The sequence below is a fragment of the Archocentrus centrarchus genome, chromosome 12 (genome assembly GCF_007364275.1).
Source record: "Archocentrus centrarchus isolate MPI-CPG fArcCen1 chromosome 12, fArcCen1, whole genome shotgun sequence".
NCBI classification, from domain to species: Eukaryota; Metazoa; Chordata; class Actinopteri; order Cichliformes; family Cichlidae; genus Archocentrus; species Archocentrus centrarchus.
Window position 1 is genome coordinate 12,609,159 of NC_044357.1, and position 24,073 is coordinate 12,633,231.

Sequence of the window (24,073 nt, forward strand, 5' to 3'; positions counted from 1 at the left end):
GAATGCACCAATTTGCAAATCTCATAAACACATTTTACATAATAGAACATTGAAAACACACCGAGCAACAAAAGGCTGTAAAAGTGGTACTAAAAAGAAACAGCTGGAGGAACATTTTCTAACTAATTAGGTTAAATGGCAACAGATCATTAACATGATTGGGTATAAAAAGAGGATCTTGGAGAGGCAGAGGTTCTCAGAAGCAAAGATGGGCAGAGGTTCACAGCCTGCAAAAAAAAATTAACTGCAATTATTGAACATTATCAGAATAATCATCTTCAATGTAAAACTGCAAAGACTTTAAATATCTTATCATCTAGACTACATAATATCATCATAAGATTCTGGTAATCTGGAGAAATCTCTGTGTGCAAGGGACAAGACTGAAAATCAAATATTGGATGCTCACAGTTGGCACTGCATTAAAAACAGGTATGATTCTGTCATGGAAATCACTGCATAGGCTCAGGAACACTTCCAGAAATCACTTTCTGTGAACACAGCTCACCATACCACCCGGTACTGATGGTTAAAGATCTATGAAGCAAAGAAGAAGCCATATGTGAACATGATCCAACATGAGCCACTGTATTCCCTGGACAAAATGGAAACCTTTTCTGTGGTCAAAAAAAAAAAATAAAAAAACTGACTAAAGAGGAGAGAAACCATTTAACTTATCACTGCTCATATATGGAAAGGCACCATCAGTGCTGAAAGATGTATACAGGACTTAGAGCAACATATGCTCCCATCCAGATGATGTCTTCTTCAGGGAAGGCCTTGCATACTTCAGGAGGACAATGCTAAACCACATACTGCATCTATTACAACAGCTTTGTAGTCGGAGAGTCTGGATGGTGATATGGCCTGCCTGCAGTCCAAACCTTTCACCAACTGAAAGTATTTGGCACATCATGAAACGAAAAATGAATCAGGGCTGTTGAGCAGCTAGAATCCTCTATCAAACAAGAATGGGAGAACATTCCTCTCCCAAAAGTCCAGCATCTCTTCTCCTCAGTTCCCAGACATTTATGGACATTTGAGATGTTTTCTGTGTATGAATGTGTACGAAGATATGGGTTCATGATATTTGCAAATCATTGCATTCTGTTTTTATTTACATTTCACACATCTTCCCAATTTTTTTTTAGAATTGGGGTTTAAAACTTGACACTCAACAAAGACTTTTAGCAAGAAAAAAAAAACAAAAAACGTATCAAGAACAAGAATAGCAAGTATTAGCCCATTTTACCCAAATTGTGCCATAAGAAACCAAATGGCACCTAGTTCTTGGAATGCATAGGATTTGAATGTATCAGATTCATCTACAAATAAAGCAACATTAAATGTACATTACATCTAATTTGATATATTATATTTACATAAAATATCCATGCAACCCCCTGGATGCATGGATAGTGTCAGTCATCTTTGTTTTGGTTTGTTTTTTTAACGTTTACACTGCCTTGGGTTACACAATGGATGACACTTCTACTCTGTCGCCTCTTAAATCTTCAGCCACATTGCTCCTGTGCCAAAGCAGGAGTGGGGCCCACCATAACAGCTGACATTACAAAATATTTTCAGTGGCTACAGCTCCTTTCCTTGCAAACTCAATGAAAATTTACCCAGAAAGCCAGGATTACATGAGCCGAGCAAAGCCAAGCTCTTGGAGTACCTTAGTCCATTCGCTTCCAACCTCCCCCTTTTCCTCCCTCCCTCTCTTCTCTATTTCTTACTCTCTTTCTCTTTTCTTTAATTCACCTCCACACTGGCCACACACACACACTTACAGTACAATAATAAATGTGTTGAGATAATGTGGCTTGAAAACCATATTCAGTCTTCAGTTGATTAAACACTGGAATTTTGCATGGTGCCCAGAAATGAGGTTAGCAAATGGCTTCTTTGGTTGCCAGCTTGGAAATGCACAAAAGGAAATTGAGGGAGAACATAGTGTCTGCCGCTTGCTGGCTTCTAAAAGTGCTTGATGAATGTTAGTGTACGTCACTTGGGATAATCCAAGTTAGCTGTGTGTGGACTCCAAATATGGCTGGAGCGTGACTGTTAGAGGTTGTAATGGCTGTGCTGAAGTGAGAACCCTACACAGGGCCCCTCTCAGAAGGTACACACCTCAGCTCTGCCTTTCCTCTGCAGATGGACTCACAATGAACTCTCAGTTTCACCTCCACCTTGATGTTGCAGGAACTGCAGATATACCAAAAAGATTGTTGATGCAAATTCTTGATCTGTGGGCCCTCAGAATTAGCTGATATTAAATATTTACCTGTTCAGGGATCTTAAAAGAGTTAAAGGTTCTGTACAATAGTATATTTGTATTCATCATTACATAATCAGTCATAGTTGTATATAAAATGGTCATCACAAGTTTGTGAATTATTTTAAGTTTCTGTGTCGCCTACATGTGTGTGACTTTTCTGTAATTTTATCCCGTAGGTCCTCCTGATGTGGAGCAGGCTTGTGAGCCAAGTGTGCGTACCTGGAGCCCTAATTCGGGAATCGAGCACGGTGTTGTTGGCCTGTCAGAATGCCCTTCACAAGGCTGCATGCTTCAGTTAGAGTTCACCTACCCACTGGTACCTGACTCCTTGACCGTGTGGGTCACATTCCTTAGTCATGAGGAAAGGGCACTGCCTGCAATCCATAACATCTTGCTACTGACCCTCAGTGGGAACAACATTTCATTGGGTCCCAGTAATGTTTTCTGTGATACGCCACTGACTCTGAAGCTGAACATTGAGGAAGAGGTGTATGGGGTACAGTTTTACACCATGGAGCAACATCTGGAGATCGACGCCACTCTTTTGACATCCAAACCAGACTGTAAACTTTGCAGCCATTGCCAGCCTTTACACTACCGCCTGTTGCGCCAGCCAACCTTCACACATGCACCCAATGGCCTGCTGCTGAATGAACCTACTCGCAGATATACAGACAGGTGAGTGACCTGGTAGGTGGATATTTTTGTATGATGAAACCCACCATGTTCTAGCATGATATGAAACTAAAAGGACACTTGGCAAGTGCATCCTCTGTCAATGCCAATGCTGTGTCTCACAGTTTTAAAGAAAATGATCCAGATTTACATCATAAATTGATGGGTTATTCCTTTGCCCATGGTCTGCCAAGTCTCATGTACTTCAGCTTGGAATATTTTTTGCATAATCTGGCTGACAGATGGACAGAAAGACAAACAAACAAAACAGATCCACGTTGATGGGTGGAGGAATAAATGCAACACAAACTATTCTTACTAGTGTGAGCTGAAAAATCATACAATAAATTTGCAGCAGTGTGAAATGTGTTTCTGCAAACTGTTGTTTAACAGAACACGGTGATTTTGTGTTAAAAAAGAGAATTGCTGAGCAGTTACTGTTTAGCTTCCTGCTTTAGTGTGATGTAATTAGAAGGCATGCCAGTAAAAGGTGTTTTGTTTTGTTTTTTTATCTGTGGAAACTATTCACAGAGATATGTTCATGTAATACCAGATATCCTCTTCAATACCCCCAGGAATTAGCAAGCTGCCTCTGGTTCTGCAGTTTCAAATCTGTTGCCCAACATTTGTTTCCTATAAGCCATAGGTCAGTTATTGCCCACATTTGTTTTTCCCCCAATGTTCCACGAAAGGGCAAATAGATGGCTTGCTCAAGGTATTATCTGCACACTGTGGTGAGAATTTAATGCTTTGCTTTCATGGAATGTGCTGACATGAAAAACCTTTGCTATACATGGCAGTGTTTTGTGTTGTGCCATCTTGCTGTCAGTGTAGTTCCCATGAGAAGGAAAGTGCTTGATAAGTGGCAAAAGAGTGAGCATGCATGTTATGCAAGATGCAGTGATGATATCTAAGTTCCATAAAGTGTTTGTACATAACTTCCTGGTATAGTGTGAGTATCTGTGGAAGGCTGCCTACAGAAGGAATGTATTTATTTTGAGGTTTTGGTGCACTTCAGTTATTATTGATGTACTGTAGGTAGTTTTACTGCTGTGGTATATTTCACTAGCTGCGGTTGCATTCCAGTGGTAGTGGTCAGTTGCAATGGCTGTCTGTTTTCTGTTGTGAGAGCATGTGCGATCTTGTTTCTGTTAAATGGTCAGCGAAGATCTAGCAAGTAAGTATGTGTGTTCTAGCCATAAAAGTCTGTAACTCATCCAATTGAAGAACAACGAGTTTTTTAGGACACATTTATTTAGAAACATTTTGGAACAAACAAAATAAAAACATACTGTACAGACTCTAAAACACAGAAGGAGGAGGCATAATGTTTTCACTTACTTTAATTTAGACATGTCATTTAGAATACTAATGCAGGCCCATCAGCTTGTCACGAAGCGTAGCAAAACAAACATACCCTTTGACATTGTGAAGGTCACCCAGATGTTTTGGCATGCCACAAATCCAGTGTGAAGTGCTCTCTTTGGCTATCTGAGTCGTGTTGCTGAAATGCTTTTCTTGACCACACAGACAGTTGCATCGTCTTGCAGTATGTTTCCACGGGTTTGACAGACACGGATGATTGACCTTCCACTTTCAGGCCACTGGCCTTCATCTTAGAGGCAAACTGTGCAGAAGAAATGCCAGAAACCATAGCTCCTGAGTATCAACCCATGGATGATGGATTGTTTGGTCAAAGTAATGAGATGCAAAGTGGTCGTTAGGACTACTTGAGGGGTAAAATATTGCAAAGCTTGGATGGTGAAGCGGGACAGTCATAGGAGGTCAAGCAAGTGTGAAAAACTAAGCTAGGCGAGGTTCTAGGCAAAAGAAAGGGAAAACAACTCCTCCTCCTCTGCACATTACATGCCAATCTATCCATTTAGGTACTCAGTCTACTTTATGACTCTTGCTTATGTCTCCAGAGAAAATACAGTTTGCTTGTTTAAATAATGTGTGTCAGTCTTTTGGTATAATTCTGAAAGCAAGTTTGTCCTTAAGCTGCATACACACTGGAAGTGAATCACAGTGATGTGGCGACTAGAGACCATAGAAAATGCATGATTTTAGGTGGCTTCAAGTGAAAATGGGCAACATACCCGTTGACGATGTGAAGTGGGCGAGACCCAAGATAAACTTTTCTCAACTTCCAGGTCAGCAACTGAATCAGCTACCAATGAGAGTGAAGAATACCGTTGATTGAAATATGACCTGGGTCATCTAGACAACCGGAACCTGGAACGACCGCAAGCGACCAGCCGTCAGTTTCAAAGCGATGCGCGATGAGCGAATCGCTTCCGGTGTGTACGCGGCTTTAAGCAGTCATCACTGTTAGTACTGAGGACTGACATAGGTAGATATGCATATATTCTAGCAGAGGTTCTGGTTCAGTGGAGGGAACAGCAGTTCTGTCCGCGAGACAATCCAATGTTCATACTCACTTCATAGTTATTTGAAAGTAGTCAGTGTTTCCATATTACCTTAGTGTCATGTTCATTGTTTGACAGCACTGGAAGATAGATTTTTTTAAGAATGACTTCTTTTGATAACAAGAAGGTCTTTATATGGTCTCAGGGAAGGGTTCAAGGTTCAGGAAAAACCAGGTTAGTTCTCTGTCCGTGTTTAGTTTATTTGATCATTTGTCATCAGGAAAATGCAGCTGTTTATGCAAAAGGAAATAGGACCCAAATAGACTCAAGCAACCTAGAGGACTTCTATAAAGCCATATATTTGCCATTTAAAAAAAAAAACATTCCTGTCCTGCTTTAACCATTTCTTTTTATTCTATACATATTGCACTGTTAGTGTGGGTGTGTAATTAATAGTCCTTAAAAGTATGGCTTTGTTTGGTGATCTTGTAGTTTTTTTCTTTTTCATTTTCCTTTTTTTATCAGCTTCCTTATATTTATCTGTTTTTCTCATCTGGAATCTTGCTGCCAAGAACAACAAAGAGCTACAGAATGGAAATGTATCCATGTGCGTACTCACACATAAGCGTGCACGAATCAGTAAAGGCTTGAACACACAGATGAGCACAGACACACACCAGCAGTCTTTTTGCTCTTAATAGCAGGCACGTATGTTAACACATGGCTCTGTGGAATCAGAATACCTTTGAAATGCATATTGTTCAAGACTTCACAAGTGAGGCATTATGAAAAACTTTATTCTGGGGTTTTGAGAAGAACAAAAAAGCACTAATGATGAAGTCTTATCATATGAAATGTTGACAGTGACTGTAGTCACTGTAGTCCTTTGAGCTATGAGTTATACACCAGATAATTTACATAGCTATAATTAGTTACAGATAAATGTGGTTTTATGAATACTAGATGGAAATTCTCATAGTACATCAACTGAAACCTATATATGTTGCTGGTCATAAATTCTTTCACAATTTAACTACATGTTATTGATGTATTAAAAAAATACATATTGTGTATTTTTTTTAAAAATACATCAAAAACATGTAGTCATATATTACATATAAAATACATATTATTGTGGAGGCAGCACGGTTGTGTGGTGGTTAGTACTGCTGCCTCACAGCTAGAAGGTCCTAGGTTTGATTCCACATTGGCCTGGGCCTTTCTGTGTGGAGTTTGCATGTTCTCCCCACGTCTGCGTGGGTTTCCTCCGGGTACTCTGGTTTCCTCCCACAGTCCAAAGACATGCAGTTACTGGGGTTAGGTCAGGGGTCGGCAACCTGTAATCCGGAAAGAGCCATTTGAACCCGGTTTTGACGGAAAACAAAACAGTGAGAGCCGCAAATACTAGCGGAAGCCGGTAGCGGCTACCGCGAGTGACGCATATATTGAGAAACTAAAATAAATAAATAAATAAAATAAAATGATTTTATTTTAATATTTCAAGATCACAATAATGTTCCAATTTAAAACTACAACAAAAACTGAACTGACAAAAATAAAATGCACTTTTGGATACTTATAATTTACTTCCGCAAGCTGCAGATTAAGCCTGAATGAGCCGCATGCGGCTCTGGAGCCGCGGGTTGCCGACCCCTGGGTTAGGTTAATTGGTGATTCTAAATTACCCATAGGTGTGAATGTGAGTGTGAATGGTTGTCTGTCTCTCTGTGTTGGCCCTGCGACAGGCTGGTGACCTGTACAGGGTGTACCCTGCCTCTCGCCTTATGACAGCTGGGATAGGCTCCAGCCTATCCCAGCCCCCCCCCCCATGACCCTGAACAGGATAAGCAGAAGAGAATGAATGAATGGATGGATTGTGGATCTACACTACTTGTTAGTGCAGCCACTGGCAGAATTAACATGAGCCACTGGGAAGAATTAACATGCATAGCAGTGAGGTCAAGCACTCAGTAGTGAACCGTTTGAAAGCCACATTTAAACTGGTTTTATTATTATCACACTGTTCATCTATGAGCACCAAAGGTGAATTATGACAGTGATATTGTAAGGGAGAGATGTGGCACTTAACAAATTCTGAATAGCTGAATAGCTTAAATCACTGAAATGCAGCCAAGGGTGTTGAGGATCTAACTCAAGTTTCATCCCTTGAGTTAGGTCAGTGTGAAGTCACTTAACAAAAAAACCAAAAACACTGTTCGATGTCCAAAAAAGGGATGTGTGCTTTATATATAATTAGGAAATGTTCTGGGGAAAACCTGGTCTTATTCAGAGGGACAGCATCCATTTCACTTTGGATGGAGCAGCTCTCATTTCTAGAAACCTAGCAAAATTTAACCCCCCCCCCCCCCCCCCCCGCGCCCCCCAAAAAAACCCATGACTTTCCATGTTCAAGACCAGGAAGTAGAGTTTCAGTCTTACATACCTTTCTGCAGTATCTCTCCTCCTTTTATCCCCCCAAAACCCCATTCCCATAGAGATGGGTTAATAGTCAAATGTGGACTGTTAGTAAATGATTTATTAATTGATCAACATATTGATTTATTCTGTCTTACTGAGACCTTGATACAGCAGGATGAATATGAACTGTCAAAATCCTTGAAGCACAGACCGAGGAGGAGGAGTAGCAGCAGTCTTCCACTCAAGCTGATTAATCAATCAAAGACCCAGACAGAGTTTTAATTCACTTGAAAGTCTGACTCCTAGCTTTGTACACCCTAATTGGAACAACAAAACAAAACAAAAAACTGTTTTATTTGTTGTTATCTATTGTCCACCTGGCCCTTATTTAGAGCATCTCTGTTTAGATAAAAATAATTATAGTGGGTGATTGTAACATCCATCAGGTTGTAAATGCGCTCACCCACCACTTTAATTACACTCTGGATCTTGTTCTGACATAGAAACTGAACCTTTTACAGAATTTCCTGAAAACCCTCTTTTGTCTGATAATTTCTTAATGACATTTAAATTTACAATAATACGATGGATGGATTGATCACACAGCAGTAGGGAATAAATTTTGTTACAGTGGATGTCTTTCTGAAAGTGCTGTAACTAAGTTTAAGGATATAATTACTCCACTATTATCTTCTTCAATTCATATGACTCTGGATATTGTGGCTCCTCCAAAAAAGAAACCCTAAAATCAGAAGTGCTTGACTCCCTGGTATAACTCACAAATGCATTATGTATGGCTACTTTCAATTACACTGATAATTATTTATACTCTTTCTCTACAATTGATCTTTCTGAGTTAACTTCAATAGTTACTTCCTCCCCTCCTGTAGTGCCCACCACCAGCAGGAGGCGTCGTAGGGTAGGGTGCAATGTGTATTGGGCAGCGGCAAAGGGCAGAGGCCCTGGCGGACCAGTCCCCGGCTATTGACATGGAATGTCACCTCTGGTAGTGCATCAAGTTGAGAGATAAATATATATATAGTCTGGCTCACCACAATGCATGGCCCCTCTCCAGTCTCCTGGAGAGGGTCTGGACTCTGTTCCAGTCGGGAGTTGACCTTGGTGAGAGGTGGCAAGCTGGGATTGTATCGCCTTGGCGAGTTTTCCCCGGTGGACAAGAGGGTTGCTTCCCTGCGCCTTCATGCTGGGGTAAAAGGTCCTGACTGGTGTTTGCACTTACACGCCAAACGATAGTTCAGAGTACCCATCCTACTTAGAGTCGCTGTGTGGGGTGCTCAAGGGTATGCTATCCAGTGACTCCATCATCCTTCTGGGAGACTTCAGTGCTCACGTGGGCAACGACAGTGAGACCTGGAGGCATGTGACTGCGAGGAACGGCCTGCCTTATCTGAACCTGAGTGGTGTTTTGTTATTGGACTTCTGTGCAAACCACAGTTTTTCCATAACAAACACCTTGTTTGAACAAAAAGATGTCCATAAATGCATGTGGCACCAGAACACCCTCCTAGGTCACCGGTCAATGACTGATTTTGTAATCATTAGATCTGCGCCCTGGGGGGACTAGAAGGTGTGCTCCAACTATCAGGAAATTACATTCCTCCTCTTAAGGTCTATGCCAGGGTGCTGGAAATGAGGGCCCATCCGTTAATCAAACCTCGGATTCAAGAGGAACAATGCAGTTTTTGTCCTGGTTGCAGAACACTGGACCAGCCCTTTATCCTCTCAAGGATTTTTGAGTGCACGTGGGAGTTTGCTCATCCAGTCTGACATGTGTTTTGTGGACTTGGAGAAAGCATTCAACCACATCCCTTGGGGTATCCTGTGGGGGTGCTGCAGGATTATGGAGTGTCTGGCCCATTGTTGCGGGCCATTCAGTCCCTGTACAACCAGAGTGAGAGCTTGGTCCGCTGGCAATAAATCAGACTCATTTTCCTGTGGGTATTGGACTCCACCAGGGCTGCCCTTTGCCACCAATTCTGTTCATAATTTTTATGGATAGTATTTTTAGGCATAGCCAAGTGGTGGAAGGCTTCCACCATGGTGGCCTCAGAATCTCATCTCTGTTTTTTGTGGATGATGCAGTCCTGTTGGCTTCATCAGGTGGTGGCCTCCAGCTTGCAGTGGAATGGTTCACAGCTGAGTGTGAAGGGGTTGGCATGAGAATTCGTACCTCTAATTCAGAGGTCATGGTCCTCACTTGGAAAAGGGTGGAGTTCTCCCTCTGGCTCAGGGACAAATTGCTTTCCCAGGTGGATTATATCTATACATTATAGATCTATAGATTATATCTCTCAGCTGGCCTGGGAATGCCTCGGCATCCCCCTGGATGAGCTGGAGGAGGTGGCTGGGAACAGGGGGTTCTGGGCTTCTCTGCTAGGGCTGCTCCCCCCGTGACCTGGCTTTGGATAAGTGGAAGAAAATGGATGGATGGAGCTAATTCCTCCAAACCATCAATTTGTCTATTAGTCCCCATTCCTACAAGACTGCTTGAGGAAGTCCTACCATTAATTAATGCTTCAGTCTTAAATATAACCAGTCTGTCTCTATTAATGGGCTACATACCACAGGCCTTTAAGGTGGCACTGATTAAACCATTACTTAAAAATCCATCACTTGACCCAGCTGTCTTAGCTAATTATAGGCCAATCTCCAACCTTCATTATATCTAAAAATTTCGTGAAAGAATTGTAAACCAGCTGACTGATCATCTGCAGAAAAATGGTTTATTTGAAGAGTTTCAGTCAGGTTTCAGAATTCATCACAGTACAGAAACAGCATTAGTGAAATGATCTTCTTATGGCCTCTGACAGTGGACTCATCTCTGTGCTTGTCCTGCTAGACCTCAGTGCAGCGTTTGGTACTCTTGACAATAATATTACTGAGATTTAGAGCATGCCACAGGTATTAAAGGTACTGCAGTGGTTTGAATCATAGTAATCTAATAGATTCCAGTTTGTTAATGTAAATGGGGAAACTTCTTCACACACTAAGGTTAATTATGGAGTTCCACAGGATTCTGTGCTAGGACCAATTCTGTTTACACTATACATGTCGCCATGCTCTTATAAGAAGGCATAGCATACATTTTAATTGCTATGCAGATGATACCCAGCTTTATCTATCCATGAAACCAAATGACACACACCAATTAGTTAAACTGCAGGAATGTCTAAAGGACATAAAGACCTGGATGACTTCTGTCTTCCTGATTCTAAATTCAGATACTGTAAAAGTGAGGTTATTGTACTCTGCTCTAAATATCTTAGAAACATCCCATTCAATCAGGTACTTACTCTGGATGGCATTACCTTGGCCTTCAGTAATACTGTGAGGAATCTTGGATTGTATTTTTATTTTTTTTTTAGCCAGTAAATGTCCTTCAATGCGTGTATCAAAAAACATAGGATTGCTTTCTTGCATTTGAAGTATGAAGTGTGGCTAAATAAAATGTTTGCAATCGACTGCTACAGTATTGACACTGGTAACTAGTTTGCAGTTTTTTGCTCATATGGACCTAAGCGCCGGACAAAACCACAGTCTCTGGCTTAGTCAATCACCTCAGCTTCCTTGCTAAAAGTTTTAATCTCAGCGTGACTATAAACTGCCACTCCAACTTTGCTACTAAAAGAATACCTCCATGATTCTCAGGAGTCAAAAGCCATTTATACACACGTTTTCCGACAATCACATTCATCATGGATGCTCGAATTATCAGATGGTTTTTTAACCTGCCAGCTCCCTAGTACACAGTCTAACTGCACCAAGGTAAAAATGGTGGTGTTTTGAGATTTTCTGGAGTTCACGTGTGAAAATTGCTAGAGACATTACCTGCCAGAGAAATATAAACATGCAGTGCTGTTTTTATGTCAACTTTGGTCCCTAAATCAAACGTATTCAAAACTACAGCCCTATACTCAGCTGCATTTGTGCAATGTTAGTGAAAAGCTAGAAGGACTGACCCTCAGGCTAATGAGAGCTAGATTACCTTATTAAATCTAGCAACAAACTCATCCTTTCTGCTTGTTATTGCATGAACATGCCTCCCATGTGTGGCCTGATCAAAAAATACCAGCACTGGAGTGCACTGGATTGCCTAAAATTGAGCAGCTCAAATACCGGAAAAGCTGTCCTTTTAAAAATGGCATCGGTTTCTCGCTTCTTTCCATCCACTCTGTGTGCTTGCTTTCCTCAAAGATAAAGTCTCCCACAGCTTGACTTTCCAGGGGCTAAACTAATTCAATTAGAAGGGACATGTTTGAGTGTAACCTAGAGTTGCACCAGCATGAATCAACATTGCAGAAGAGGGCATACCATTGTACAGATGAGAGTCTGTCAGGCCAAACATTCTGTGTTGATAATAATAAAGCCAACATAAATAACTAATCTCAGGCACGAACTTTGCTGTAAGAGAATTCATTTTGTTGCTTGATCTTTAGGCTTGTCACTTTTTATATTTCGTACTTCATGGTTAATTTGTACTTGGTCTATGACTTTCTATTGGAAATGGGATGAACAAACGTGGAGGATATTAAAAAGGGAAGAAGAACAGAAAAAAGCAACAACCATGGAACATAGTCAGAAATGCTATAATGAAACACTCTTTCCTTTGAATCAAATGAACCTATACCTTTATATCCTGCAGTGTTTAAGATATTCGCACAGGGGCATGAGGAATACATGCTTCACAATTAAAGATGTAATTGAAAACATTCAGGTATTCTTATTCAGTAGTAAATAAAAAAAATTACCCAGAAAAGGTAAAGACTTTCCTGAATATCATTCAAATCCTTCTTTAGCATGAGCTGGTTTTTGCCTTAGTTTAAAATTTTGCGGTACTGTACCAGGGAAAGTTAAGTGTTTGAATGCTTTGCATTCATGCTGGGCAGTATATGGTGTCCCATTGTGCATCGCTATGTGCTATGTGTGAGGTGATTTCTGTGTTACGTGTATTTATCTACATTCCAAAATAAGGTCAATGATACTTGATGGCCCATGTGAAATAATCCATGGCTAAGCTATTGCTTCTACTTAACCCTGTTTATAGATGCTGTTTTTCACTGATATACCTAAACTTTGTCACACACATACAACATTCATGCATTTCCTTTCCCTTAAGAATGGGAAAACATTGGATCACACTCAGCATGTCTTCCTGCACTGACTAATTTTCTCTTTCTCTTGCAAATTAGAAATCCAGTATCTCAAATTATAAGGATATTTCCTGAGATCCATCAAAAAAAAAAAAAAAAAAAGGATTTACAAAACAGAAATGTCCAGCTTCTGGTATGTTCATTTATACACCCAATACATGACTGGGGCTCCTTTGACGCAAATTATTGCATATGATTGCATAATATCAGCGCAAGGTGACATAGAGGCAATCAGCTTGCAGTACCGCAGCAGTATTATTGGAGCCCAGGTTGCTTTGATAGTGGCCTTCACCTTGTCTGTATTTTTATGTCAGGTGTTTCTCATCTTCCGCTTGACAGCATCCCATAGATTCTCTATTGGGTTCAGGTCAGGCGAGTTGCCTGGACAATCAAGTACACACTCTCAAAACAGATGTGTTAAAAAATAACACATCATGTGTTAATTTTTAACACATCTGCGTGTCCAGTTAAGGACAAAACACTTTGTTTTGAACACAATCACTGTGTAGCACATTTAGCACATTCTCTGTGTTATGTTCTCCACACGGACTGCATTAAAAGTAACAAATCTTGTGTTGTCCTCAACATCAAACTTTTGGCCACTATTGCCTTCACCTTACCAAGCTAGCTAGAAATCCAAGTTAGTTTTGTTTTGTTTTGTTTTTTTCAACTTTTTTCCCTTATTGGATAGGACAGTGAACAGTAGACAGGAAACTGGGAGGAGAGAGTGAGGGGAGTGACATGTAGAAAATGGACTCAAACCCAGGACTGTGATAAAACACAACCACCACCAACACCAACAGATGACATGGCACCCCAAATCATCACAGACTGCAGAAACTACACACACCTCAGATTCGGTGCCTCTCCACTCTTCCTCCCGCCTCCAGGACCTTGATTGATGAAACCTAAAATTTACTTTCATCTGAAAAGAGGAGTTTGGACCACTGAACAACAGTCCAGAGCTTTTTTTTTTTTTTTCTTAGCTCAGGTAAGACGCTTCTGACATTGTCTCTGATTCAGGAGTGGCTTGATATTAGGAATATGATAGCTGTACCTCCTTTCCTGAGTCCACTCCTTGTGAACGTCTCCCAAGTTCTTGAATCAACTTTTCTTGACAATCCTCCCAAGGCTGCAGTCATCCATGTTGCTTGTGCACCTTTTCCTACAATAATATCCCTTCCATTAACATGCTTCGATACAGCACTCTGTGAACAGCCAGCCTTATCGGAAATGACCGTCTGTGGTTTATGGAGTACCGTATTGAGGGTACTGATGATCATCATCTGGACAAATGTCAAGTTGGCAGTCTTCCCAATGATTGTGGTTGCATGTACTTAACTAGACTGAGATACATCAATCAGATTTGGACTGGAAAAGTGCAGTTGGATGGTAACAAACAGAGGGAAGGTAGTCAGAACTGAGGGGACTGGACTACCAGAAGGCAACATTGCAGACATTGAGGACAGCTACAAGTACCTTGGAATCTCACAGGTAAATGGGAACCATGAAGAGGCCACTAGGAAATCTGCCAATGCCAAATACCTGCAGAGAGTAAGACAAGTCCTGAGGAGTCAGCTGAATGGGAAAAACAGAATCTGGGTAATCAAGTCCTACATCCGGCAAGTCATCAAATACCCTACTGGCCAAAGGGAAAGATACAAGGCACTGACATCAAGACAAGAAAGCTCCTTACCATGCATGGAGGGTTTCACCCTAAATCGAACACCTTGAGCGGAAGGAGGCTGAGGAATAACGACTGTCAGAACTACTATCCTGGATGAAACTAGAAAGATCTATGAGTATATCAGGAAGATGACCACAACTGATCATGTGCTTAGTGAATACCTCAGGCAGCAGAAACCCAAGAAAGAAGAGGCACAAACACACACACACACACACACACACGCACGCACGCACGCACGCACACAGACACACACATATATGTTAAGTATCCCTTGTGTCACATGAGTGATGTAAGTACTCACACAAAACCAAAAAACATGAAAGCCTAACAGGAGAAGCATGAATGAGAAGCCATACCATAACAAATGCAAATCAAAACTAGAAGTGAGAAACCAAAATCATTTTAAAAACGTATCAAAACAGGAAAAAAAGTTTAAACAATATAAATGAGGGTGCTTATGTAAATTCAGTTATTTTGTTTATATCGCATGCTTCCAGTGTTCTTTGGTTGCCTTTACATATATTTATCCTTGTTCTTAGTTCCATTTCCTGTCAAAATTAAATTATAATGAGCCTGAATTCATTAAAGCAGACACTTACCTCAGGTTTTTAAGAACATGAGGAGACCTGTGATGTATTGTTCAACGATTTGCAGGAACCAGTAGTTAAAAGAGGAAACCTGCAATAAATGCAAAGGCAAACAACAAATTACAGAGAATAAATAACTATTTTATGACACTGAAAGCAGCAAAGCTGACTTCCAAAAAGCATCCTCATTTGCACTTTTATTGTTTACTTATTTTCTTTCCCTGAGAGTAATTCCTTGTCTTATGCTTTTGGTTTCTCCTTCATAGCTTTGATTATTTTTGTTTATGGGTTTGATTTTCTTATTTATGTCTTTTCCTTTCAGACTTTTTGTTTCAGACATCCTTATCATGGTGACTCAAGAAACCATTATGGCAACTTACACCAGCAAAGTGAGTAGTCCCCCATATTTCTCCCGTATTCATCATGATGGTTCCTTGAATCGCTGTGATAAGGAAATACAAGAAAGTGGACCCAAAGTGGGTAAAGGCAGATGTATCTCTTGAGCAGAAAGATAGATGTGCAAAAATATGACCTAAGACACGGACTAGTTGTATAAGAGCACACACAAACTCACCAGTAAACATAACAGCATTTTTAACAACTTGATTTCCACTGGCCCGGTCTCAGTATGTTTCTTGGTATGCCATCTTTTACCTACTGGCTTTCTTTGCGTGTGTTTCTTTACATTGTCCTGAAATATGAACTTAAGGTTGCTTTTCTCAATCTTTGTGCAGGGATGTGGTACCACATGTTATGTATACATACCAGGTGCAAACAATCTCCATTCGGAGTGAGAGTGAGCCCTCACCACCTCTGGTGCATGAACTTGGGGCACCCTATTGTGGGGATGGACGCATTCAAAGGTAACAAGCTGCTATATATATATATATATATATATATATAAACTTGCAGTGTGTATTTATGCATTTTTTCTAAGCACTTGTTTCCTGCTCTTTTAGTTCCAAAGGAGAGGAATGTGATGATATGAACTCTATGAATGGGGATGGCTGTTCTAGTCAGTGCAAAAAAGAGCCCTTCTTCAACTGTCTTGGTAAGTCTTATCACAGACTGCTCTATCGGTATCTTTTCCTCTATCAGTAGCTGTGAATTAATAACTCTGTATGACAGGTAGGTGTAGCAGGACATGCATAGTAATTCAATATTCTTTCTTTAATATTCACTATGAATTCACTATGGAATATTTAATTAGTAATGACTGATAAACTTTTTGTTACTTTCCAAAAGTGACAAACACACCATTTTGTTAAGTTTTCAAAAAAAAAAAAAAAAGGGTTTTATTTATTTTTTTTTGTCATATTATTGTTATCTGTTCAGATTCCACCGACACTGATTGCTACTATTGCTGCTATTATTTCACAATTAAAAGAGACAGCAGACTTTTCAATGAGACTCGCTTTGTGAATGAATAGATTTGGCACATCATCTGGGTGTACTTCAAGTACTTCATGCCTTTTCCAAACAAATAAAATACCAGGAGATATCATCATCACTTCAACTTCTTGTATAAAGAAAAAATATATCTGGAAATCATTATTTTTAAATGCCATTTTCTTTTTCTTTCTTTCTTTTTTTTTTAGTATATAGTTGAATGAAAGACATCTCCTTTTGTAAGTTGTTTTATAAATAGAGTAATTGCTTTATTTACTTATTTCTTCCACTCTTGTACATGTACAGTACATGGATACACATGTGTGACCCTCTATGAAGTGGCCACTTAATCCCTGTCAGATTGCTGGATCACTGCACTGGCTGTGCTGTTTTTCCACCAACTGCAGTGCTTTGGGATGCTTGCAAGTGTGTGCACGTTTGTGTGTGTTCAACACTGCTGAAGTTTTGCACAGAAATCTGAGACTATAATGAAGGGACCTTCTGTCCATCTGTCTGTATGTGCGAAAGAGTGGCTGCTTGTCAGTGAGTTGGATAGCGTAAGAGAGTTGGATGGAGAATTGACAGTAAGTATACAACAGGTCTAGGGTGTTACAATCTGGAGGAGCTTTAATAGGCTATCATGATTCAGCCAGTTTATATCTGGAACTGATGAAAATCGCAAGTTCTTTTCACACGACCCCACCTGGTGTTACAATCCCAGTGGCAATGTCTCAGTTGGACTCCAAGCCAAATGCATGTGATTTTCTTAAGCCATATCCACATATTCACTCTATCCCCAGTGATGGATTCCAAGTCAGAGTTCATTTGTTTCTTTTTCTCTTCTTGCCCACTGTGACACAATCAGAATAACAACAAAACAAACACACACACAAAAATCAAAAATTTCAATTTAGTCTCTTTGTTCAACTCATCACAATCTTTCTTTAATTTAATTTAATTTACTGTCAATCTACTTTCCAGTTTTCCCATATCTGTTTATTCTGTTTCTTTTCAAATTCCAACACTAAAACACACCCTTTCACACCTTTTTCATCATTTTGCTCCTCTCCTTAACTCACATTCTACCTATTATTCCTCTGCCTTTCACAAGCCACTGTTTGAACTTCCTCTTGTCTCAGTCTCACTTCTTCCCTTCTTCTTTGCCTCTGTTCCTGCTGAGTGAGTGGCAGGAGACTGTTCTATATGCCCCCTCAGTAGCCCCTCGTTTTACCATTGCCAGAGCACAGAACTGAATTGAGCTTTTGGCTGTGCTGTAGATGGCTGGAATTTCGAGGAGAAGGCCCCGGCCAACTTGGCACAGAATGCCGCCTTTCCCCCCAACTGGAACCCCACCGGCTGACGCTGCTTTAGCTGAGAGTTGAGACCAGTGAGGCCCAGGCAAAAACCTCCCTGCTCAGTTCCTCTCTCCTGCAGCCCATATGCTTTCAGTCCGAGCCCCAAACTCCGGGTGGGATGTCTGGAAAAAATACCGCTGTATCTTTCTTTACCCGTTGACCTTGCCCCACATCACCCCCTCCACTTTCCATGTTTGCCTGTTTTGCTCTCATCTTCTCATGCTGTCTTTTGTCCTTTCATTATACATTTCCTCCCTTCTACCCATATAAATCTTATAATTTATTTTTACTCCTTTTATCCCCTACGTTCATCCCTTGCCTTTATCTGATTCCCTTCCTCTACATATTCCAAATTAAGACATGCTACACTAGTGAGATGTGTGGTGGTGAGAGATACATTAAAGATGACCAACACTGATATTTTTGATGCACTCAACCCTTCTGTTTAAAAAAGTCATGTTCAGGTAACTTATGAGAAGTGTGTTGTGTTTTCAAATGCAGAGGAGCCAAGCATGTGCTACTACTACGACGGTGATGGAGTATGTGAGGATTTTGAGCAACAGACAGGTGTGAGAGACTGTGGCCTCTACACCCCCAATGGTTTCCTGGACCAGTGGGCTTCCTCTGTTGAAGTTTCCCATGAAGAAAAGCCCTACTGTTCTGGTGAAGTGGCTGCTGGATATCCCGCTGTTACTAAGGTAAGGCCACACCTAGTTTGTCCTACCAGTACCAGTTAAAATAGGCATCATTTAAATAAACAGAAGAGTGTAACTTAATACCAAACACTTGAGGTCATCAAACACGACAATGATTTAAATGTCTTAGGATTATAAATATCAGGCAATCCGTTGTGCAAAAGAGTCGTCTTTGATTCTGTGATTATTTTTTTCGACTGTTGCATTCTCATTTGTAACTGTTAAATACACCGACAATGCAGAACAATCCTCAGCATTTTTGAAACATTTGCAAAATAGCTTTCTTTGCTGACTAATGGGTAAGATTGGGACTTTTAATTAGATGTCTCCCCGGGTGGGTGCACGGGTTTGCTGCTCTCATTAAAGTAATGCTTATAGAAGAGAGCAGACAAAGCCACTGACTTCACTTAAGTCTGTTGGCTGCATTGATGTGTTTCTGTAGTGAGGCAGGAAGGGGCTGACTGCCTAAATAGAATGATTTACTTTATGGCGGCCAAACGGAGGTTGGTCCTTACAGTGTGCATACAGATATATGTCCCTGCAACATAAGTGATACAAGTACATACTCTCTCTCTCTCACACACACACACACACACACACACACACACACACACACACACACACACACACACACACACACACACACACACACACACACAAAGCTTCAAACACACAAGTGCATTAGCCTCAATCCTATTTAATCCCCTCTCCCTAATATGGATGGTGAAAGCTAAGACATGCTGTTGATTTATACTATTTTTTTAAAGCCCTGTTTTATTATTTCAAGTCATTATTTTGTCAGTTTTCTTTCAACAAAACAAACATTCTGCACTGCACTTCAGTAGTTTTTTTTTGTGACATCAGTTTTATTGTTAAATGCTATGCTGATATATATTTCAACCCTACAAAGCAGAAGCTTTGTCTTGAAACTGCAAAACTTTACACCTCTACACTGACAGCGCTCTCTCTTCTGAGTTGTATAATGCTGAAAGTGTGTGATGTTGGTAGCGCTTGTTCTTACTGCTGATGATGCATTTTACAAGGCCAATGAACTAGTTTTTCCTGAACAGCTGTGTTAAGGTGCCTTGCTCAAGCAGGGGTGGGAGATTAACCATCACTTAACTGACAGTTAATGCATTTGATATTTATACTACCACAGCCTCTGTTTGACTGAAAAAAAAAAGAGTTTGTTCCAACCAACATTGCAGCTGTTTTATTTTCTGAGGGAAACAAGACACCAGTGGAACATGTCCATATAACCATAGAGGAAGGATTTCTGCTGTGAAAGACACATTGTTCATTCAAAAAAACATTTCTACTGTGAAGAACAAACTGTTCCCCAAGGGTTATATGTGATGACATCACCTCATTATAAGGCCACTGAACTATAAGCGCCTATGCACGTGTGGAAAATAGGCAAAGGCAGGTTAACAAAAAACAACAATCTTGTCATTGTCTCTCTTCCATGTCCATCTCTCCCAATTACATTCTCAGAAACTTTTATATAAATTTATATAGTAAGTTTTAAGATTAAAAGCCTATGTATTCCTCTCACTGGTGTTTTAAATTGATGTAACCACATGTATTTATTTTTCCACTTTCATAACATGCATTAAAGCTGAGTCAAATGCCATCTATCAAATTCTAATTTAACATTAATTTTAACTCTGATTATTTTGTGTCCTAATTTCAGGCATATGCAGACAAACAACTTAAAATATGTGATTGTACACAATTATTTGCTAACAGGAATGCCTTTAAAAAAAAAAAAAAAGATAACATAGCAGCTTCAAACAACTGAACCAAGCAGTTGTGCAATTGAATGTGTGTGGCATTGCTGACTGTCCTGGAGGCTCATGCCACAGATGAAGCATGTGAAGCCTGGGTGTGGAGATGAAGACCAGGCTATAGGTCTCCCTTTGTTCATACAGCTTAAATGTAACCACTTTAGAACAACCTTTAAAGCAACTCATATCCTAATCAGTTGCAAAACACTGCATTTGAAGATTTTACCTATTCTGAAGGAACTTTCTCCGATGTCCAGCCATTTGGTATTTTAATTGCTGTTTTTATTCATAATTGCCCTTAATGCCAAACAACAATTTACCATAGAGTGCACAAATCATTCTTCAGGCATCTGGATCTCATTCGTTGTCTTTGAAAATTTGCTGGTGGAAAACTTTTGGACTCAGGAAGCTGTTGGGGTATTCGTGTCATTTTCTGGGTAGCTTTGAGATGACGGTCATCAATGAAATGTGTCCAAAAGATTGACAACGGCACTTATAACCCCCCCCCCCCCCCCCCCACCCCCCCCCCCCACCCCCCCACCCAAAAAAAAACATGAATGAAATTTTACCATTACCCTTATAGTTGACTCCTTTGTGTAGTTGTTTAGTTGTTCTAGCTGTCTCGTTGTTTTGAAAGGCAATGACCCTTTATTTTGCAGAAGAGCGTGAAGTTGCAGGGAGTCAGATCTGCTGAGTAAGACAAATAGTGTTGGTGTGGTCGAAAAAAACCTTCTTTTTTGCTGTTAAATAGTAGACCATAACATGTGCTACAGTTCAGGTTCTTTCAGCCAGATATTCTCTTTTGGACATACTAGGATGTTAAAGTCTGCAGCACTGACAGTGTGGCCCAGTAATAGCACGTTAGCAGTAGTGTTCCTGGTGTGATTTGCCTTGTTTTCTATTCCACTGAAGACTGCTGCTTGATCACTGGCCCATGGAGCTGAAAACCCAACTATAGTCGCCAGTTGTAATATCAAGGTGAAAGTTGGGTCAGTTTTACAAAGAATGTTGTTGTTCAGGTGAAATTGCAAATATGTACATAAAAGCTGTCAAAACTGAACTTTAAGGTTATGATCAAAAAGTGTCAGAAGTGCTGACAGCAGTGTATTGCCTCCCAGTGTGGCCACAGGACCATTTAACTACTCAGCTATAGTCTTGTGGCCTTTACCTTGGTCACACTTGGCAGTTATTTTCTTTCTTATCATCTTTAATAACTGTTTTTCTTTCTCTTGTCCATTCCAAAATACACTAAGAGAAAAAGTGAAGCCCTCACGATGAGGATATCCCGAGGTAAGAAAGGAAACTTTAATTTCCTTTAAAAATAAACTCAATTGAATAGTAAGTAGAATTAAAACTATTCCAACACGTAAAAATGACTGAAGTTACTATATGTAATGGAATATGTAAATAGGTGTAAATAAAAAAGTCATAAACCCATATTTTATGCACAAAAGAGAGATACTAAAAAGAAACCACTGGAGGAACAATTTGCAAATAATTAAGTTAAATTTGCAAAAGGAGAGTAACATGATTGGGTATAAAGAGAGCATCTTAGAGCGACAGAGTTTATCAGAAGTAAAGATAGCAGAGGTTCACCAATCTGCAAAAAGCTGCATCTACAAATTGTGGAACAACTTCAGAATAATGTTCTTCAATGTGGAGAAATCTGGAGAAATCTCTGTGTGCAAATGACAAGGCCAAAAATTAGCAGTGGATGCTCATGGTCTTCAGGCGTTTATGTGGCACTGGATTGAAAACAGGTATGATTCAGTCATAAAAAAAAAAAAAAAATCACTGCATGGGCTTAGGAACACTTGCAGAAATCAGCATCTGTGAACACCGTCTGTTGTGCCTTCTACAAATGGCTATCATGAAAAGAAGCCATATGTGAACATGATCCAGAAAGGCTGTTGTCATCTCTGGGCCAAAGCTCATTAGTACCTCAGAAATTGGCACTTTGCACATATGGAAAGGAACCATCAATGCTGAAATGTACTGTATATACAGATTTTAGAGCAATATATGCTCCCATTCAGATGATGTATTTTTCAGAGACGGACTTGCGTATTTTAGCAAGACAATGCTCAGCCGTGTACTACATCTATTACAACAGCATAGTGTTTTACAAGAAGAGTCCAGATGCTGAAATGGACTGCCTGCAGTCCAGACCTTTCACCAACTCTAAATCTTTGGCACATCATGAGACAAAAATGCAACAGAAGCAACTGGGACTGTTGAGAAGCTAGAATCCTATATCAGATAAGAATGGGACAACATTCTTCTCAGCTGGTCTTCTCAGTTCCCAGAAATTTATGGGCTGTTGTTAAAAGGAATGGGATACTATACAATGGTAAACATGGTCCTGTCCCAAATTTTGTTGAGACACGTCCCAACACGTTTGGAACTGGGTTTATAAATGCACTTGTTGCTACCCACTTCTAGTAGCAAAAGCTATTTTTCTAAATTTCTTTTCTAAGTCACTAAGGTATATTTGTTTTCAAGAAGCAAGTGCAAAGCACATTGGTTGATCATAATAAATGATCTCGTAATAAGCTGTGAAGTGTACCTGCCACCAGTTATGAGGAACAATAAGACTAAAGCTATGAGAGCTGCCGCAAACCCATTCCCTTTTTCAGTCATCCAATCTTTGTATACTAAACGGAAGCTGGGTTTCTCTCAAGTAAGTAAAGATTCTTATGTAGGACCTGATCAGTAATAGAGATACAACACCAGCCTTTCACTTCTTTTTGTGGACCTTCCACATAGGGTAACATTTTGATCTCAGTCAACCACACTCCGGAGACACCATGACACAAAGCCAAAATAACTTCTCTGCTGGAGTTAGTGTCTGGTTAACCACTAGCATTTATCCCATAATATGTACCATGCTTGTTTGTGTACTGGTGTGTGTGTGTGTGTGTGTGTGTGTGTGTGAGAGAGAGAGAGAAAAAAGATGCAAACTGAGGCCCAGAAAGAGGTTAATTTAAAAAGGAGAATGCAAAGAAAACTATTACTGAGTGTTTTAGAGACACAGCAAGACACCTGAACAATTCGATTCAATTCAATTCATAAAGCATCAATTCACAACAACAGTCACCTCAAGGCACTTTATATTGTAAGGTAAAGACCTTACAGCATCAATCACATGACACCAAGCAAACACTTGGAAGTAAAGAGGTAAAGAGAAGAAAGCAGAGAGAGACAGGACACAAGGCAAGCTATAGGAGAGAATTGCTACTGATTAAATACAGTAGTGGTGTATAAACACAGAGAGCGACTTCTCCTGTTCTCCAATCTGTCATCGATCTCCAATCTGCTTTCCAAAACACTGCCTTCATATCACATTATCAAGCACTGGAGACTGACTCTGCAAATAAGACTGTACTAGCTGTGCCCATTAAAGTTTAGTAGTATCGATAGTACATGGCCATGCCTTTTTAATACCCACTTCATTCTTTGTTGATTAATTTAGCTTTTTTTTTCAATTAATTCAGCATACCCAGAATATCACAAAGATGGTGGAAGGTGGTCAATGTAATAAGACAGCTTAGCGTTTCCCAACCCAGCTCCAAGTATGTTCAAATCAATGGGTGGCACTATCAGCATATCACCAATCAGAAACATGGTGGCTGATTTTACAAAGAAAGATAAAACTATAT

The 24,073-nt window shown here is 40.1% G+C and overlaps 1 protein-coding gene across 1 annotated transcript in view; it reads left to right on the forward strand.

Moving 5' to 3' along the window:
- pappaa (pregnancy-associated plasma protein A, pappalysin 1a) overlaps positions 1–24,073 on the forward strand; it is a 101,809-nt gene that overhangs the window by 28,822 nt on the left and 48,914 nt on the right. Inside the window, exons 7-10 of the mRNA XM_030743034.1 lie at positions 2,458–2,959; positions 15,923–16,051; positions 16,148–16,239; positions 18,434–18,630. Coding sequence (XP_030598894.1) covers positions 2,458–2,959; positions 15,923–16,051; positions 16,148–16,239; positions 18,434–18,630 — 920 coding nt within the window. The remainder of the gene's footprint in view (positions 1–2,457; positions 2,960–15,922; positions 16,052–16,147; positions 16,240–18,433; positions 18,631–24,073) is intronic.